This window comes from Acanthaster planci, linkage group LG13, assembly GCF_054643075.1.
Source record: "Acanthaster planci isolate LZ-2023a linkage group LG13, COTS_SCS, whole genome shotgun sequence".
NCBI lineage: Eukaryota > Metazoa > Echinodermata > Asteroidea > Valvatida > Acanthasteridae > Acanthaster > Acanthaster planci.
The window spans coordinates 7,892,931-7,913,859 of record NC_141789.1 but is presented as its reverse complement, the minus strand read 5'-3'; the positions used below and the strand labels follow the sequence as shown (position 1 = coordinate 7,913,859).

General features: G+C 41.6%; 1 protein-coding gene across 2 annotated transcripts in view; it reads right to left on the bottom strand.

Annotated features, from left to right (window-relative positions):
• Positions 1-20,929, bottom strand: part of LOC110982524 (uncharacterized) — a 118,453-nt gene that overhangs the window by 47,068 nt on the left and 50,456 nt on the right. For both annotated transcript variants that reach the window (XM_022240989.2, XM_022240988.2), the window contains exon 5: positions 7,456-7,550. In XM_022240989.2, coding sequence (XP_022096681.1) covers positions 7,456-7,550 — 95 coding nt within the window. The remainder of the gene's footprint in view (positions 1-7,455; positions 7,551-20,929) is intronic.

The following is a 20,929-nucleotide window of genomic DNA, read 5'->3' as shown; positions in this document are numbered from 1 at the left end:
GTCGAACTCCAAAAAGATCACAGAAAGGGCCCTGTGCCAAGTGTTCAGTCTGATGGTTACAAGATCCGGGCAGAAAACTCTGCTGAGCACTCGAAAGATCAAAATGTTGCAGCTGCTGTAAGAAGATCCTATTAGAAAACTCTGACCAGCGCCAGACAAACAAAGTTGTGCAGCTGCTGTAATAAGATCCTATTAGAAGACTCTGACTGGCGCCAGACAAGCAAAATGTTGCAGCTACTGTAATGGGATCCTATTAGAAAACTCTGACTAGTGCCAGACAAGCAAAGTTGTGCAGCTGCTGTAATAAGATCCTATTAGAAAACTCTGACTAGTGCCAGACAAGCAAAATTGTGCAGCTGCTGTAATAAGATCCTATTAGAAAACTCTGACTAGTGCCAGACAAGCAAAATTGTGCAGCTGCTGTAATAAGATCCTATTAGAAAACTCTGACTAGTGCCAGACAAGCAAAATGTTGCAGCTGCTGTAATAAGATCATATTAGAAAACTCTGACTAGCGCCAGACAAGCAAAATTGTGCAGCTGCTGTAAAATAAGATTCTGTCAGGAAAAACTCTGAACAGTGCCAGAAATTTAAGTTTGGGAAAAAATCTGTAAAAGAATCCGACTGTAGCTGTTGCTCCTTCACAGGCTGCGACAAAAGTGGCAACACAGCAATTTTTCCCTCCCGCCAAAGGTTTTAGCCCCCCCCAAAGAGAAAGAACCAACCCGATTTCTCATTGGCTTCTGGCCAGGCCTTACCCAGTAACAAAGAATAAAATCTCTTATTAGATGGTTGCCCCTCCAAACCTCTTTGCCATTGGTCAACATTTTGCCGCTCCTGATTGGCTGTTTTCTGGATGAGAAGATCCCAGTTTCGTCACAAAATTTAAGATGGGTTTCTGAGTATAAATGCCTTCAAATCACAGTACATGCGCCCGCACATGTAATGTACATGTACACGCGGGGTAACAGGACTATTATACAACCCCCACTACCCCCACTACCAAACACTTACATGAAGACAGGGTACAATCTATTGCTAACTTTGCTGCTTATAAATAACTTGATCATGAAGTGATAAAATTTATTATCCATACGAATATGTGGATTCATTTGAAAAGTTTGAAGAAACCAGTTTGCCACCGAGAAGGTTTTTATAGTTCGCTCAAGCAAGAGACCGTAACCGAAGAAGAATTTAACCAAGCTCAAAGGTATGGACAACGTTTGGATGCCAAGCTCTCGGAGACTACCACAATCTATACGTCGCAACAGACGCGTTGTTACTCACGTGCGAGTTTGAAAATTTTCGAGATGTCTGCAAAAAGCATTATGGGTTAGACCCCACCAATTTGTCTTGGGACGTGTTGTTAAAACATTCGGGTGTTCATCTCGAGCTGTTCATGGACATTGACAAACATCTGTTTTTTGAATGGGCCAAACAAGGTGGCATTTCGAGCGTAGGAGGCAAACGATATGCCAAAGCTAATAACCCAGGTCTCAAAAACTATGATCCAAACAAACCAACGTCCCATATACTCTACTTGGACGCACATAATTTATATGGATGGCTATGAGCCAGTACCTACCAATAGGTAAATTTCAATGGGTTCGTGCACTAGACAAGTCAACCTCCAAATACATTCAAAAACTTTCACCTCATTCTACTACTGGCTATATGCTCGAAGTGACTTTAGATTACCCTAATCACTTACACAACTTACATAATGATTTCCCCCTTGTGCCTGAAAACATTCCGGTTCCAAACAAATGGATGTCAGATTAACAAAAAGGCGCCTTGGATGTGCAGCTACATCGATAAAAACACAGAGTTGCGCAAAGGAGCCACTTCCGATTTTAAAAAAGACTTTTTTAAACTAATGAACAATTCAGTCTTTCGCAAAACGATGGAAAATGTGAGGGGCTATATTAACGGATATCTACTGTGAGATAAACAAGATGCCAAACAATACAAACGCTTGGATTCTAAGCCTTGTTATAAATCAATCACCCCATTCCCAGAGTGTGATCTATCATTCATTAAAACGTATCCCATAAAAGCTGTGTTGAACAAACCAATCTACTGCAGCGTGAGCGTGCTTGATCTGTCTAAAACATTAATGTACGACTTCTATTACAACACGCTAAAAGCAGACTTTGGAGACGGTTTGTGTATTGTATACAGACACTGACAATTTACTAGTTCAAATCCAAACCGACGAAGGCAATCAATATCTACGCAAAAAACTTGATCTATTTGACTTTTCAAACTACCCAACAGATAACCCCCTGTATAACACAAAAAAACAAAAAAGTTATGGGCAAAGTGAAAGATGAATTTGGTGGCAAACTCGTTTCTGAAGTCGTTTGCCTGCTTCCTAAAATGTATTCGATCTTACTCAAAGATGGCACAAAGCTCAAAAAGGCCAAAAGGGTAACTAAAGTAGTAACTAAGAAGCAACTGCGGCACGATTTGATATACGTCCACACTCCAGGTCGGATCAGACGCTCTCTTAATGGTACCGCCTTCCTGTTCACCCGGGTAATACAAATATTGCACGACACCATCTGGAGGAAGTTCTTTTCACTCACTTTGCTTGGGCACAGCCGATAACTGCCTTACGGGATCTAACTTGATGGCTTCAGTGGGACCAACTCACTCGCTTCGCTTTGCTTGTTATGGATCAACTGAGTTTCTTCTTCATTTAGCGCTTTTACGACTTTGGGCAAACACTCTACCCATTCCATATTTTGCTTACCCTGCTTTGACATTTCTTGCTCATACGGGTACAAAAACAAATGCTCAGCCAACGTTTTGTTGAATTGTTCAATGATCCCCTGAAATCGATGGACACCCGGTTCACGTCTTTTTTTAAGAGCGCTTATTGAAATACGCCTTTAAACTCTGATCCCGAGTCTATGTTAACCGCTTTAGGCCAAGTCAATGGAGACCTACTATAGACCCATTTTATGGCATTGGTCACTTAATATTCAGCCGTTTTAGTTATCAAAGGTTCAGCTTCTTTGTATCTGGAAGCCACTTTGACCACGGTTAATGTGTACTTGTATGTTTTACCCCTTGGAACTTTTGGACCCACTCCCAGGGTAAATACAACACATCCATTTGATGCGTGTCATTGGGAATGGCATATTCTGGTTGTAAAGTACTTGGCCTGGGTACATATCCAGGGGCGGGTAAATAAATTTGCCACCCTTTTTTTTTTTACCACCTTCTCACCGCACTTTTGTCCACCCCGTCTTGTTGTGCAAGTGATCTGTTAAAGTGCAGAAAGTTTGTTCCCAAATTCAGTTGACACTACAGTATGTAAGACTAAAATCACTTTGGCAGATGTGCAATCACTAGTAGGCCCACTAAATTTCTTGTGTAGAGCCATTGCTCCAGGAAGAACATTCACAAGGCACTTAATTGCACTCACTACTGGGCTCACTAAACCGCACCACAAAGTTTGCATAAATAAAGGTGCCAGGTTAGATTTGTTAATGTGGTTGCATTTTTGTCACAATTCAATGTCGTGTCTGCTTTTCTGAGCAATGAGTGGGAAAGTAATGAAGTATTAGAACTGTTTACTGATGCAGCAGCAAGCATTGGTTTCGGGGTGTACTTCGGTGGCAAATGGACTCAAGGTAGATGGCCAGAAGGTGTGATTCAGAATCCCCCATCAATTGCTCTTCTGAAATTTTTTTTATTAATGGTTGCCATTAAGTGCTGGGGCTCTGTGTTGGTCAATCATAAGATTAGATTTCACTCAGACAATGCAGCAGTTATGCAAATTGTCAATAAGCAGTCTTCTGGCTGTCCCAAATTATGCATTTATTGCGCATATTTGTGATGGACTGCTTACAATTTAACATCGTGTTAACCACTACCAGCCGGGGACTCCGGGATCGGAGCCGTATGGTTTATATGTGTGGCCGGGGTCTCCGAACTCGGACAAAGGAAACAGGGCCCTGTAACAAAAGACCGTACTCCGAACAAAAGACCAGGCTGCTGGGCATGACCGGCCTTTTTCGCTCTCAAAAGTGGTGATAATCCAGCATTATTTTGAAACCGTATACCAGGGTTTGGGGTATTTAGAGCAAGCGGATTACCACCGGGGATAAAAGCTCTCCACCACCGCAGCGATGAGCCACACAGCACCGCTGCATGCTAATCTGGCCCCTATTGAAAAGAGGTCAGCAGTGCACTGAGCCAGGTTCGTGAACAAAAGACAGCTGTGTGACACCGCACAATCTGGGCTCTGTTTACAAGGCTGCAGGCCTGGCTGAAATATTCGGGTGTCAATGAAGGTCACCTGTCAACTTAGAGTAGTGCCTGAAGATTACTCCGTGCGGCTATAAACGACTGTTAAATGGAATGATGAATTGTTGAAGGATTTTGAAAACAGAAAAAATGATAGTCATGCCGGCCCAGCATCCTCAACGTTGAAAAATGCCCCGGTCCGAAGTGGTTAAAGGTAATTCATGTTCTGGATGTACATGTGCATAATGAGCAAGCTGACACTGTGTCTCGTTTTCAGATACAGCGGTTTCGCATCACAGCCCCACATGCCGAGCACGCCATGACTCCGCTACCAATCCTCCCCGAGGTGTGGTTATAGGTGAGATGAATTGCCTTTTGGGTATTTCTGTTGCATCAAACACAAGGAAGGCATATACCACAGGCTGGAATACATTTTGTCAATTCATGAGGTGGAGACCTGGTGCAACATCCTCAGCAGTACCTCTTGATATTCAAGAATTTGTTGGTTGTCTTTGCCTAACTTGGCGCCTTCAACCATTGCTTCGTATGTTGCTGGAGTGGGATTTTTCCCAAAATCAATGGTTGGCCAGATCTAATGCAAATTTCATTGTCACTAAATTGTTAGGGGGCTGTAGGTGGGATCGGCCATGTGTTGATGATAGACTACATGTACCTATATCCCTACCAATTTTGGTAGATCTGTTGCATTCATTACCTCATATCTGCTATTCTCATTTTGAAAGTGTGATGTTTAAAGCCGTCTTGCTTTCGGCATTTTTGGGATTCATGAGAGTTGGGGAATTTACTGCAAGATCATGGTGCTCAATCCAGCGTCCCGTTTTGTGCATATCCGACATTGAGTTTTTCTATAGCTACATTTAAGTCAGTTTCACAGTCGGGACCATCTTCTTTTTTAAATCTAATCCTTTCATGACAACCGTATCCGCTGTTACTGTTGTATATAAATATGACAAATGATATGCCATATAAATCTTTGTAGTTGATGCAGTATTCACACTCGGTACAATTCTTACATTCGATGCAATTAAGACAATTAACCACTTCATGCCGGGGCATTTTTCAATGTTGATGATGCTGGGCTGGCATGACTATCATTTTTTCCATTTTCAAAACCCTTCAAAAATTCATCATTTCATTTGACGGTCATTTATAGCCGCACGAAGTAATCTTTAGACACTACCCTAAGTTGACAGGTGACCTCCATTGACGCCCGAGTATTTCAGCCAGGCCAGCAGCCTTGTAAACAGAGCTCAGATTGTGCGGTGTTGTATAACTGTCTTTTGTTCACGGACCTGGCTTAGTGCACTGCTGACCTCTTTTCAATAGGGGCCAGATTAGTGTGCAGCGGTGCTGTGTGGCTCATCGCTGCGGTGGTGGAGCGCTTTTGTCCCCGATGGTAATCCGCTCACTCTTAATACCCCAAACCCTGGTATATGGTTTCAAAACAAGGCTGGATTATCACCACTTTTGAGAGTGAAAAATGTCGGTAATGCCCAGCAGCCTGGTCTTTTGTTTGGAGTACAGTCTTTTGTTAGAGGGCCCTGTTTCCTTTGTCCGAGTTCGGAGACCCCGGCCACCCATATAAACCTTCGATCACGGAGTCCCCAGCAGGAAGTGGCTAAAACAGCTGTCACAACTATCACAATTGGTGCAATCTTGGCACTCTATACAATGGGCGCAGTCCTCACAATCTCCACAAACACACAACATGGCAGTTCTCACAATATTCACAAGTTTTGCATTCGTTGCAAGATTTGCAATAGTTACATTCTCTACAATCGTTACATTGATCGATATGATGAGAGTTTAAACAAGCTTTAGAATTTCAGGCGTCTGCTTCGTTAACTGATTGAAATGCGTTTTTGCAAAAGAAACAATTGACGTTTGTTTCAGAGTTTTGTTTTTGGTCTGGCATCTCGATTTTGGTTTTAGTATGGGGAGATATTTTTCAATTTTTTAAAGTCACTTAAATGTGACGATATTTTTCAATTAGTAGATACTGATAGGTATCCGGGGAGGGGGAGGTGGATCTTGAACCCCTCCTGCCTACTCCTTGCTGGGAGGGGTATCCAAATGGGGCACCTCTGCCTAAACAATAAGGTCCCATAGGTTGTGGGGATGCCTGTAGGCCACAAGTGGGGTGTCACAGGTGGCACTGGCTAGGTGGTCTGAAGTGTGGAGGAAATAATGATTGTCGTTGATTATTTTACGGAGGGGAGGAAGACGAGGATGGGAAGTGGTGACCCCTTTGGATACCCTTCCCCCTCCCAACAAGGCACGTTCAAGCATGATTCTAACAGATGTGTTGTTTGCCAGAACAATGCCTGGAATCAGATACATTCTCTGGACACTCCTCCAGTACCACCCACAGAACCAAATGCACTATCACTTGTAGCTCTTCTGATTCCCTGCAGGGTGTGCAGTGTTCAGTATGTTGGAGAGACTAAGAACACTCTCAAGAAGTGTTTTTATGGCCACAGATCTATGGTCAACACCAAACATCTAGATACCCCTGTAGGCCACCACTTCAAACTTCCTAACCATTCTTTGTCTGACATGATCTTACAGGGAACAGAATCACTTGGGTTCCATAAAGATGCTGGTTGCTTCAACAGGGAGAAGCTTTGGATCAAATGCCTCTACACCACACAACCCCATGGGCTGAACATCCAAGAGGGAAACTTATAATTAACACTCTTTTCTTTCCCCCTCTTTTGTCTGCAGATTATACCCCCTCCCATTTGGAGCCCAGATCCATTCTTTGTATTTCTTCTTTGTTGTTAAACCATGCCTTTCATGTAGTCCCCTTTATCCAGCCTGCAGCTTTCTTGACCTTTCCTGTTGTCCTCTTGCATTCATCCATGCTTGGTTGATTTTCTGTTTGCTTGTTTGTCCTGTCCACTTGTCATTTTGCTTTGGAGAAAGATGCTGCTAGTATTGAAACGTCTTTACAATACTATCCGGTATCCGGAACGAGTTGCATCGGACCCATACATTTAATACAAGTGTGTAATTCCTGAATATGTGCATTTTAATTATTTCCTTGTTAAGACACATTGCTGACTATGATAGCTTATTTGACATGGCTGTGTACATGATAGTGTACATGCACTTTAAGTCATCATCAAACAGAAACAGCAGCAGGTATGAACAAATACATACAAAGGAAAGACTTACCGTCCCAATGCCTTCATAAGAGGAAGTTACTTGTCCAAAAAATATAGGGAAAGTTGAAAATCTGAACCAAGAGATGCTGTCATCAACACTGAAATCTGTGGGGAAAAAGTATTTTTTTAATACGCTGTTTTACTATCGAAGCTAAACATTGTGTAACATAACATGTTGATGACCATTTACTGAGCTTAAGAAAATACACAGGATAACAAATCGTAAGCGGCTCCTGAAAAATTTGACTCCGGGATCAACTGCTACCTGAAATATTACTCAGAAATGATTGGCTCCTAAGTACATGTACAGGTATATGGCCTAAGGACTGTACAAAGTCATACATGTAAAATGTACTGCTCACTGACTACGCAGTGTGTATCATAATCAAGGGAGACTTTCTCACAAAACAGACTTCACTCTTTGTCACAAGACTTGAAATCATGTTGTAACATACGTGTACGTGTACTGCATACCCATAGCTGCCAACTATTATGAATTTTTCGTAATTATTACTATTTTTTGTAAAATTACAAAAATATGAATTGCCAGTAAAAAATTACGAATTTACTTTTCTCCAAGTCATTTTGGTAAATTTTCAGATAAAATCGTGTATGCTCAAAATAAAAATCGATACCAGTACCAAACATTTTAGTACATAGTGTATACGGTAAAAAGTTTGTATATTAAGTATCGATATTTTGCAATCGGGGGACCAACATGTACAAGGTGGTAATGGTAATAATCAGGAACCAGTGCAGCCTAGCCGCCAGGGTACCAGCATGTGCAATGTGGAAATTATCAGGAACCAGTTAAGAGAGAACTGTTTCAACATTGCGGCGCCTATCGCAGCACAAGTACGTAAATAAACATTCGATCGAAGCGGTACTTTTTTCGAAGTTTGCTTTGGATTTAGAGTGGAATTGTGTGTCATGGCTTCAAAAGCTGAAGGACAGTATTACACCAAGAAATACTAAGATGAATTCTCATTCATCACATTGTCGGGAAAATCCGAACAGCATGTTTACTGCAAGATTTGCTGTCGTGATTTATCAATCGCTCACGGAGGTCGTTCAGCATGTTCAGACATTGTTACACACACAAAGTCGGCACTACATCTCACAAATGCTAACAGGGAGTCCCAAACTTCGAAGTTAGCTTCATGGTTATCATCCTCAAGTGACTTAAACAATACCAAAGCTGAGTGTGTGTTCACATCATTTTATTTAAAGCACAATATTCCCTTGTCTGCAGCAAGTCACATATGGCCCTTGTAAAGGAAAGCCTTCCCAAATTCAGATGAAGTCAAAAAATTCTCAAGTGCGTGAACAAAAACCACATGTATTGTACATGAAATGGTGAGAGACAGTCAGAACAGTATGACCGAAGCAATGAAAACTGGCCCATTTGTCAGTATTGGCCCATCGTATAAGTTGAAAATACTTCATGTTGTACATGTTCCGGTATACTCCTTTGCTTTGTTCATGAACTACTAACAAGTTCTGACCAAGTGGCAAGGAATCGCCTCAGATTGCACCACAGAACATCTAGAACTCTAATTTTCCAGACCCCACGCTGTAAATGGTGTCGCGCCATGTGCTCGCTGCAGTTTGTGCGCTTTGATTACCATGATTACTAATTGAAATTCTGAAATGTTGGCAGCTATATATACCATGTAGTGTGTAGTATATATACCATAACAGCATGCAGGAATGTTCAGTGCAACCTCGGCCCCAGTTTGCATGTGCGTCATTTTCAAGTTACCACTTGAATAATCTGCAAATTAACCCTTCTGTACACGTACAGTACATGTATATGCAACTTGCTACCACACTTGGACAGAGCAATCTTATTGGCTGATAATTATAACAGTATGAATGTTTATTTCTAGAGCAGTTGGACTGGTTTAGAATCAAAATAACATTTATATTCATATTGCATCTTTTAGCACGTAAGAAATACATGAAGCAAGCCTAGACACATGCACACATGTATACGTGTATATACACACAGTTACAGTGACACACTTCCTCTGTGACATTTTCTTCGTCATATTCACTGATTGAGTTTTCTTGCATATTAAAGTTACATGTACATGTACCATTGGCCCTCTCCATGAAAATGCACATGCAGTGTGCTTGCTGCACGTACGAATACCCACACAGCATCCCTTTGGTCAAGTCATAGAGGGATCCCAGTACGACGCTTTTAGCGTCGATCTGCGTATTTCCACATTTGAAAACGAGGCTGTGTGTGTTAGCTTCAATTCTTAATACGATCAGACGATTGAAAGTAAGGAGTTAAGACACAAAATACATAAAGGTATGTTAAATTTAGACTTTCCAGGCTTCAACTTTTTGTGGAAGAGTCTTTCAGGATGACTCAACACGTGAAATCAAAGAAAAATAACAGCAATTTACCGTGAACTACTGTACTGTGTCGACTCCGCGGGCGCGTGCAACGAAGTTCAACACAGAGAGCCTCGGTTTCGATGCGGATATGCGCAGACGGCGCTAATGTGAAATCCCTCTATTAGACATATCTGATCACAGAACTTTGAACTGTGGGCATGGTTTTAACATTAATGGTACATTGCTTGCTCATATTGGTGACGACGATCTAAAACTTGACTTTAAGTCTATGTTTTATTAAGGGAATAAATATGCACTTCACCGGTCTTTAACGTACCGGCTCAAGAGAATTTACACGACTTATGCAGGTAATTTGTTACCAATAATTACATATAATATATTTGTCCTTTTTGAGTTATTTTCCAAAAACATTTTCATGAAATAAATGTACTTCTGGGGACCCTTACAACTTTAGAATTTCCCTGTGGAGGCCTTAACTGCCTCTTCCCCTGGGTCTCCACAAGGCATCATACAAGTATATTTCTATATTTCACTTCAATGAACACAAATCCACAATATCAACATGGACCAGTGGAAAACAAGGGTATATCAAATGTAACTTGAACATTAAAGATAATCCTTAAAAAAAGACAAAACTGTGTCCCATGTTTTACTTTAAAATGTATTTTGATGCCTTTTGGGTTTTCTACAGATTCAAATTTCCACATTCACGAGAAAAATTGTGATGTCATTCTGGGCAGAAACCTCAATATTTCAATATAAAAGGTTGCCAGAATTTTGTTTTTTTACTTCCTTAAATTTTCTTTTCTTTGGTAATTTACTGTTGCTTACAATTTGTACAAACTCTCAAACTGAACAGTGTCTTTGCAGAATGACATCACTGCCTACAACACTTTCAGTTATTTACAAAAGCATAGAAAGAATTAACTGTTTAAAAAATAAACTTCTCAATACGGTTAGCAAAAGAGGAATGATGAATAGTTTACATACATTTCAGAAGGGTTTAAAATTGCACAAATGACATGCATTAATTCTTTGAACAATTCAAGCCTGAATTTCTTGGTAAGGTACCAAAATAGAAACTAAACACTAATTCTCAAAACATGAAATGGCTGTCAACCGTTCTTTTGTACAGGGCTGCCAACTTTAACCACTTCGGACCGGGGCATTTTTCAACGTTGAGGATGCTGGGCCGGCATGACTATCATTTTTTCCGTTTTCAAAATCCTTCAACAATTCATCATTCCATTTAACAGTCGTTTATAGCCGCACGGAGTAATCTTCAGGCTCTACTCTAAGTTGACAGCTGACCTTTATTGACGCCCGAATATTTCAGCCAGGCCTGCAGCCTTGTAAACAGAGCCCAGATTGTGCGGTGTTATACAGCTGTCTTTTGTTCACAAACCTGGCTCAGTGCACTGCTGACCTCTTTTCAATAGGGGCCAGATTAGCATGCAGCGGTGCTGTGTGGCTCATCGCTACAATGGTGGAGAGCTTTTGTCCCCGGTGGTAATCCGCTTGCTCTAAATACCCCAAACCCTGGTATACGGTTTCAAAATAATGCTGGATTATCACCACTTTTGAGAGCGAAAAAAAGGCCGGTCATGCCCAGCAGCCTGGTCTTTTGTTCGGAGTACGGTCTTTTGTTACAGGGCCCTGTTTCCTTTGTCCGAGTTCGGAGACCCCGGCCACACATATAAACCATACGGCTCCGATCCCGGAGTCCCCGGCTGGTAGTAGTTAATTAAGAGTTGAGCGTGAGAACCGGATTAACCTAAGCACTGGAAACCTGTTTCAGACACCGCTGTATACATGTACATGTATGTAAATGTATGCAACACCATGAAACAGCAACTGTGATTGAAGTTGATCAAAGTATTTATTCTTCACTAAAAGAAGCTTGCAGGCTAGGAGATTTTCACTGCTTGGTAACCTCACATAGGGTATAAGAATAACCTAAAATGCAAGTATCAACCCAATGCATGTGAGTTGGCAGCTTTGCAGGGGACACAAACATCAACTAACAATCTTATGATTTACACTGAACAATTGTTGCCTGCCGTGTAGAGGTCCATGGTGTTAACACCCGCGGGGGAACATGGCACCAAGGGGAAGCCGAGGGTGCCATTTGTCCTCGAGGGTGTATAAAACCCATGGACCCCATCACAGCAGGCAAAAATTGTTTTGTTACACCATGGCCTTATAAAGCTGTGTTCCCACTGGACATTTTTTGGTTAACTTACCGTGACTTTCTTGTAGAAAGACAAAAATTAAATGTTCCAATGGGGACAAGCAGTAAACGAACATCCCTGCCAACTTACCGCAACCATGATGTAAAACTACATGTACCAGACTGAAAGTGTAATGGTAGATTTCCACACAGCCACGGTGAGTTAGAAGGGGTGCTAAAAAGTCCAATGGGAACAGTTCCATAAGGTAGATTTACTGCAATCATGCTACAAACCCCTGAACAGAACAGCTAACTGCTGCACAGAGATCAACAGTGGGCATGCGAAAATAGTCATATGGTTCCCAGTCTCCATGCGCACAGCACACCAGCATATGGCATGCACAGACACTGAATGTATGGATACATCTTATTTGATTGGCACTTAAAGGTGGCAGATTTAGTGGAATTTGTCAGATTTTGTCATATATTTGTCAGATTTTACCATTTTTATCATATCCCGCTCAGGTTAAAGGTGATTTGCACAATGGTAGAAATGCATTAGCTGGTCTTGCACAGCAAATAAACATTACATTGTGGTTAAAAAAGTCCACATGGGAATACATGGTAGATTGACACAAAGGAATGTCACAGAAAGTTTCTGAGACTCCATGGAAGAACAGTCCAATGGGACCAAAGCTATAGATTTAAAACACCGCAACGGTCTTATCTCTGTAATATGCAGTTTTTATTGCAAGATAAATTAAAACGCTTTGACAAGTAATGTACTTGAACAGTAAATTAGATATTAAGTTAAAAGGAAAATTAATATTGATTGTGCCTTCCTTTTGCTGAGCTGTGTTTTGTTTTTGAATTGGAAAGAGGGAGAAATAGTGCAATATTAAAGAGCAAGACAAAGAGACAAAAGAGACATTGACACAAATGTTTCTATAAACAACAGCGTAATTGAGTGATAGTGTCCCAAGCACACAATACATCAACCGTGGAAAAGATCACTGCTATCTGTCATTTTTTTGTAGCATGGCAACATTGCCAGTGCATTGGATCATTAATAATAGTACGTGCTGGTGGCATAACAGAACCGGGACTACTCCCGGTTCTTGTCTGAACCACACATACTCATAAGAGAGATATATTCCTTCGCATGGTGCTATTGCAAGCCTTTCCACCTGTTGCAGTCCTTCACCATGAATAGCCTGAAATTCCATCCAATAAACTGTGGTATAACAAGAATACATGTAGATGAGTGGGGCACTGTAACTTCAGTAACAAGGCAGAACTTTAACTACACTTTCGGTTTTGTAGTAAGGTAAATAGAAATATCTGGGTCTTGTAACAAGTACAGTTATATGAGTCGAGAGTGAAGAAATTGGTGGGAAATTTTAACCCAAACTGCACTTTTCATTGAACAGCAAGCAAAAGCGTGTCCGGTAGCTGATGTTACACAAAAAGGACATGGAAAATTATCATGTAGAATCAAATTGAAATATCTCATGTCCCTGACTTGCTATAATTATATGTTGATTTTGACATAGTACATACAATGTAGGTTCTTAGGTACAGAGGTGCAAAATAATAAGCTAAATGTTTCCCTTTTATGCTGTGAAAACTTTAGTGAAGATATGACAGTAACTGACGTTACGCTTACATTTGCCATAGGATTTACACATGCAATATCAAAGTGAGAATAGGTTTGTAATATCTCATGTTACTGACTCATTAGAATGACTAGTTTGATGTGGACTCATACCTTGGTTCTTAAAGTACAGATGCACAAATGGAAGGAAACATTAGTCAATTTTCTTTTCAGTTTCTGAAAACTTTAGCATAAACATGACAGTAACTGATTCATAAAACTACAAAGAACAGAGTACATCCGTGTATTCATTTGTCTCAAAAAACTTGACCAAGGTTAGTGAAAAATAGAAACACTTTTTTGGAAAGAAATCATTAGCATTCCCTGTAATTATGTGTATGTTTTAGAAAGGGTTATCATATGGTTATCATACAACCACAAATATCATTGATTACCAAACTTTGAATTAATTGGAAGCCATTCTTTTTGTTCTTTTTTTGGAGGGGCTTTTTTGCAATTTTGCGAAAAAGGCATTCTTTTTGTTCTTTTTGGCTTTTTGCAATTTTGCGAAAAAGGCATTCTTTTTGTTCTGTTTTTTTTGTCTTCTTCCTTTTTCTTCTTCTGACCCAAAATTCCTTTGTTTTGTACACGTTTTTGTCGCCGCCACTTTAGTGCTTTTCCAACTTTGGATCTTCATCAAACTTATACCCATGAAGAACCCTTATGCACAGATGGTCCTAGAAACATGACATCACGATGATGTCATCAAGTGATTTATTATTGATTTTTCAATATTTATTTCAGCCCATTGATTTGTACACATTTTTAGGCACTATTTTGATAACTTAGCAATATTTGATTGTCATCAAAGTTACACCAAGTATTGTCCATAAATCGAAGATAATACGTAAATAGTTACGTCATGATGATGTCATCAAGTGATTTATTATTGAATTTTGAATATTCCATTAAATTCGGTCGGGGAGAGTATTCTTCAAATCAAATACTGATGTAGTCACCATCAACATGGTATTTGTCCAATACCGATATCCCTTTTTCATAATGACATTATCGAAATGTCAAATATTATTAATTTTGCATGGATTCTACTCTTTCGTTTGCTTAAAAAGGGGCATGACACCTGATCTGCATGGGGACATGTTAAGTCATGAACCCCAAACACAATGGGTGATGAAGTCAATGACAACACCAGACCCTTAACCCCTTCATTATTTTGACTGCGACTGCTAGGCTGTGGCATGCCCTGAATGGAGGGCTTTGTCCAGCAGCAGGCCCCATTGAACCAGCAGCTGCATGGTGAATAGACTGTATGTGTGGTATGCACTACGCTTACACAAAGGCAAAGATCGTATAGCGCCGCGTAGTGGCGCAAGATGGCAAACTTCACCGTGAATACACGTAAAACATTGTAATCGCATGGGCGCCATTTGAGCAAGCGATACGCCTGCGCAATGCACATTAATACAAAGGCGCAGGCGCCGCAGCAGGCACGTGCACGTAGTGAGCCTGCGCCCAAGCATTACCGTAAACTGCGCAGGCATATCGCTTGCTCAAATGGCACCTTTTGGGCAGAGTTATCCACCTTGCACCTTCGGCGCTATACAATCTTTGCACAAAGGTGCTGTAGTAGCAGTCATCCGTAGCAAAGGGGTTAACTTGCAGATCCCACATGGCATCTGCTGATGAATGAGGCAGTGGTTTGGGAGTGTATATCATACAGTACAACTTTCTAGTCACAGTTAAAAACTGAAATTCAGTTTTTTGCGCCAAAATGTCCAGGATAGTGCAACGGATGTCATTGATAGTGGTCCTGCACTCCTTTTCTTAAATTTGTACACAGAAAATCTGAACATGCTATCAATAATTTTAATGTTAGATATCAAAGAATTTCATTTTTTGAAATATTAATGAATATGCACATAAGGGTGGACCTTGCAGACCGATGTCGACAGAGAATACACTCTTAAAGGCCCTGTATATTGACCTAATACGATGATGATGTCATCAAGAGACAAGTCACGGGACAATAAAGATGCACTCTTTAAAGCCATGTATCTCCAGAAGTAGATGTCATTTGATCCCCCGTTTTCGATCGAGAAATCGTTGGAGCACAGCGTGTAAAATTTTCACCTTTTGAAGATGCCGTGATACATGGCCATTTCTTGTGGTATTCTTCTCTAAACGTTTGCAGCTTTTTCAAACATTTAGCCTTAGAAGCAATTTCTTTTCCAAGAAAGAACGATGAAGTCTGTGCGATCATAAAAATGTCCGAGTGATTATGGTGGCATGGTATTGTCATGCATGACACGTCACACGCACACCGTGATTGTTGCGGGAATGGGTATCACACCAATTCGGACCAAAAATAGCTTGCACCCACACCAATGTGAATACACATTACTACACTGCGCTTTGCGATGCCAAGTTGCCTGTGCATTCGAGTTGTGTTATTGGTTGATGTTTCCCACGTCGAGTTGTCCCATGTAAAAACAGCATTTTGTGTGTAAGAGTGTGTCGTCAGGCACTGTATCACACATTGTACATGTACATGTTACCGTGTGGCATACACGAAATGTCCAGATCGCTGGGGAATCGGTCTTTACGTTTCACCGCCACAGGTGAGCGCACGACACCCGCATGCAGTCTGAGCGCGGGCCGAGTCGAGTATAAACCGTTTTGCGTGGTTTGTGCGCTGCGACATTATGCAAGATCACCAGAGGGTTTTCAATAATTTTGGGGCGGCAGTCAATACTCCCGTAATCACAACCAATTTCCGTCCCAATTACAGAAAATCCGTAAGACTTGGGAGCTCTGCGAATGTTTCATTGCCATGTTGAATAGCACCGTCTCTTGTCTAACTGAAGTGCACCCTCGTGATACCTTGGTTAGCTGTTTTCGTGATGTTTTGCCATTGCATTCCAAGTTTAAGGTTTCTAGAAATGTATCTGTTAATTATTTTTCAAAAAATTGATATGAAGTTTATCCTAAAAGTCGTGAAACGAATCTCGGTTGATTTGTGTATCAGTGGCGTCCTTTTTAGACTACTGTTAGTGCAATGCCACCGTGCGCGCGCGCATGCGGTTTTCTTCCGCACCCAATAATGTGGAGTCGCAAAACCAGTGTCTATTCAATACCATTGACAACTAGTGGCTTTCCCTTCTAATCCTTGGGGAAATAATGGCCACTTGTCACTTTCCAACATAAAAAACACCAACTGTTTTATCATGTTGATGATCAGGAATTATAAACAGCAACTGCATAGTGTTCGGTAGGTTCTGTGCACAAATTATAGGGAGCAAAGGACGATGTTCGGTACAGCCGAATGTTCGGTAAAGTGGTGTTAGGTATAGCGGCGTTCCACTGTATACAAAAAATGATATTATGTGACGATGACTTAATTGTTCAAATGTACAAAAGAATGTGAAAAAGCCCTCTGTTCTGTTGTCAAACAGACAGATAAGCTCTCGTTTTATAGTTTATTATCCTATAGAACTTCGAATTATAATATTGGGTTTTACTGGGCAGTGTATTTGGCATGCACTCAGAGTTGATGATACTACATTCACCTTAACAAATATTGGAAACCTGAAAAAAGAAAGATCTTGTGAAGTTTAGAGTATCCAATCTTTAGCTTTAAGTGAATGAGAAGTGCCCTCGTGCATTTAAACAACTGTTGGTAGTGGCAGTTTTCACCACTGGGTCACATATATAACAGCATCCCTCATCAGGAAGTGATTTTTGAAGCTATCACCATCTCTGAAGTGTTCACATTCATTCAGTTTACACTTCCTTGATTCAGACAAACAGATTATGGTATCCACAAACTGATGGTCATATACTGGAACTGAAGCATCAACTTTTTGGAGCACATTTACAGCCATAACAAAATAAAGCTCACTTCCTCATCTTTCATTTTCCTTTCAAGTTTCAGTGGCTTAACCAATGACTTTTGAAGATAATGCTCTCCAGAGAAAATCACCCCTCAAACCAGTCATAATGAGGCCCATCACTATTTTGAAAATGGATGCCTACACTCCAAAGCAAAATAGAGGGACTTGGAGGGCCCCATTTGGTGCGATACTTTCAGAAATACAAGCTGGAAGTCCTACTGATAGATTCCATCCTCTTCCTTAACAAACTACAAAGTCCATCGGCCATGAAACGTAGCAGAGAATTTGAAGCCTACAAATCGTGATTCGGTCTGTGTAGACAATATTGGACCTACTTACTGGCCTGTAATCCTCAGGTGAATGAATGGGGCCAGTTTATCATCATTTTCTCGGTAACTGACATTACATTATGGCAACTGACGTTACACATTGGTTTCTACAAAGTTACATCTCCGTAACTGAAGTTACACATTTTGAAGCATCCATTTTGGCTCAGTGGAAAGAGATTTGATCATACTTGTAGATTAGAAATCCCAAGTTACACCATACAGACCACCGTCTTTGGGGAATGAAATTTAAAAATCCATGTTTTTGGTAACTGACGTTACAGACGTAACTGACGTTTGGTTTGAACACCTTGTATTTTTAAAAAATACATGCACTTGAAGAAGAATATCCTCCCTGGGTGGAAGGACCAGTGGCCATCTTAACAGAAGTCTTGTTAGTCTCAGAAACCATGGTTGGCGAGGCCAGAACGGGGCGATGAGGAGGACCCGGCAAGCATTCTATCTTGGACAGGACGCACAGGATATTGAAGGAAAGGCATATGCCAGAAGGTCCAACCAGTCGAACTGTAAGCACCTGTCGCCCATGCCTGTGGGTGAGGGAACCTGGAGCAGAACTTCGGAAGATAGGTTTTGTTGGTGGAAGCAAAGAAGTCAATATAAGGACGCTCAATCTTCGCAAAGATATGGCTGACCATGTTCGGGTCAAGAATCCACCCTGTTGGTCGTACGGCACCCCGAGAGAGTGTGACTGCTATGCTGTTGTTGGTTACTGCTATGCGGACGGCTTGCAGGGTGATCTCTTGTTTGTTCTTCCACATGAAGAGGTGCCACGCAAGGGCGCAGCACTAAGGAGAGCGAGTACCACCCTGGCAATTGATGTACATCACTGCTGTGGAGTTGTCGCTGTAGATTCGAGTGGAACGACCCACTAGATGTCGTCAAAAAGTGGTGTAGAGCATTAACCACTTCCTGCCGGGGACTCCGGGATCGGAGACAAATGGTTTATATGGGTGGCCGGGGTCTCCAAACTCGGACAAAGGAAACAGGTCCCTGTAACAAAAGACCATACTCCGAACAAAAGACCAGGCTGCTGGCCATTACCGACATTTTTCACTCTCAAAAGTGGTGATAATGCAGCCTTGTTTTGAAACCCTATACCAGGGTTTGGGGCATTGAGAGCGAGTGGATCACCACCAGGGACAAAAGCCCTCCACCACCGCAGCGATGAGCCACACAGGACCACTGCACGCTAATCTGGCCCCTATTGAAAAGAGGTCAGCAGTGCACTAAGCCAGGTTCATGAACAAAAGACAGTTATACAACACCGCACAATCTGGGCTCTGTTTACAAGGCTGCTGGCCTGGCTGAAATACTCGGGCGTCAATGAAGGTCACCTGTCAACTTAGAGTAGTGCCTGAAGATTACATCGTGCGGCTACAAACGACCATTAAATGAAATGATGAATTTTTGAAGAATTTTGAAAACGGAAAAAATGATAGTCATGCCGGCCCAGCATCATCAACATTGAAAAATACCCCGGCATGAAGTGGTTAAACACTACACAGAGCTCTAACTTGTTGCTGTGTTTGTCTTGAGAGGCGGTGTTCCAGACCCAGAGTGGAAGAACCCCCATGTTAATAGATGCTGAAGTATTCATAATAAGGAAAGAAAAGTGAGCCCTGTTACATTGTACTATGTGCGATGTGGTCATTTTATCCTGAAGTTGGATGACTTCGACCACATCATTACATGCACGGAAAATTAAGATTCCGAATGCATTGAAAAAAAATAAATAATTGCAGGTACGGAGTGTCCAAAGATTGCAGACGGCTCCATAACCAAGTACTTTCGATGTACATCAAACCGCTCCAACATTTTCCATTTACTCGTATTTAAATCGTAAAATCAACAATAATTTGCCAAGTCCATTTTTTCATTTCAATTGTGCTTGGCGCAGTTGGAAAATGCAACCATGGCAAATTAAACAAAAGTGAGCGCAGACAGCAGAGACACTTTTATCAGACCTCACAACTGTCACATAATGTAAACTTTGGACACGCCCACTCCAGAAGAACTCACGTCCGGAAGGCAATGTGGGGCTTGGCCAGGACGAGTGGGAGAATATATGGAAATTATTAGGGCGGTCAAGGCATGGGTGCTGGATTGAATGGGGTGATCGTCATTCAGAGCTAAAGAAGGGGGCCGTCCGGAGATCACGGTTAACTGTTACACGCCTGAGTGCCTCTGATGATAAAATTTCAGACATCAGAGGGCTTGATGGGTCTACAAGTAGGTTGATGGCATCTACCGCAGGCATTAATGAACAGAAGACCTATGGATGGAATAAAACACACATGGTAGGCTGATCGTATTGCGTTTTATTCATTGGGACAACTCCATAAAAGGTTAAGCGGTTCCCGGAGAGCAGATTTCTCTATTTCCCACCTACATGTAGCTGGCCCCCAGCACGGGAGTCGCGGGTGCTAGCCGGCAGTTTTATGGGTAGTCTAGCGATAAGCCTATGAGCAAAATGTTCAAGCCACCGTCAGGGTTTGGTATGCGTGACCTAGACTCACAATCACCAGAGGGCCACACAAGCAAACGACGTAAGGCGGCCCGGTAGAGTGTGCATGTAGTTCCTGCAAACCCGGATGCCCCAAAAACTGGACTGATCAAGGCAATGGCGTAGGGGCGGAGCTAAAATTGAGTTGTAAATAGAACCGGGTTTAAAGGAATTTCAGGCTATTCATGGTGACAGAATAAGCACGTAGTCCGAAACATTGAGTATGCTCCCGTTTTTTCAGAACCACACATACTCCATAAGAGATACATGTATATATCCCTTTGCAAGGTGCCACCGCAAGCCTTTCCACATAGACCCCGGTTCAGTTGAAGAATTATTATTACTATTGAATGAATTTATTAAGAGCAAATTCAATTTAAAAAATACATGTGTAAAGGGGCGCCATAGTGTATTAGACAGATCGACGGAGCCAGATGTGAAGCCGGAGATAAAACTTAATCTGGAGCCGGAAGCGGAGCCAGCTACAAATCCGGGTGAGAATCTGGAAGGAGATCCTCACACAGGGCATCCGGATCTGGGGCAGTCACCAGGGGAGTGGAAATTAACTCAAGGCAGCTGGCTAAGGTGG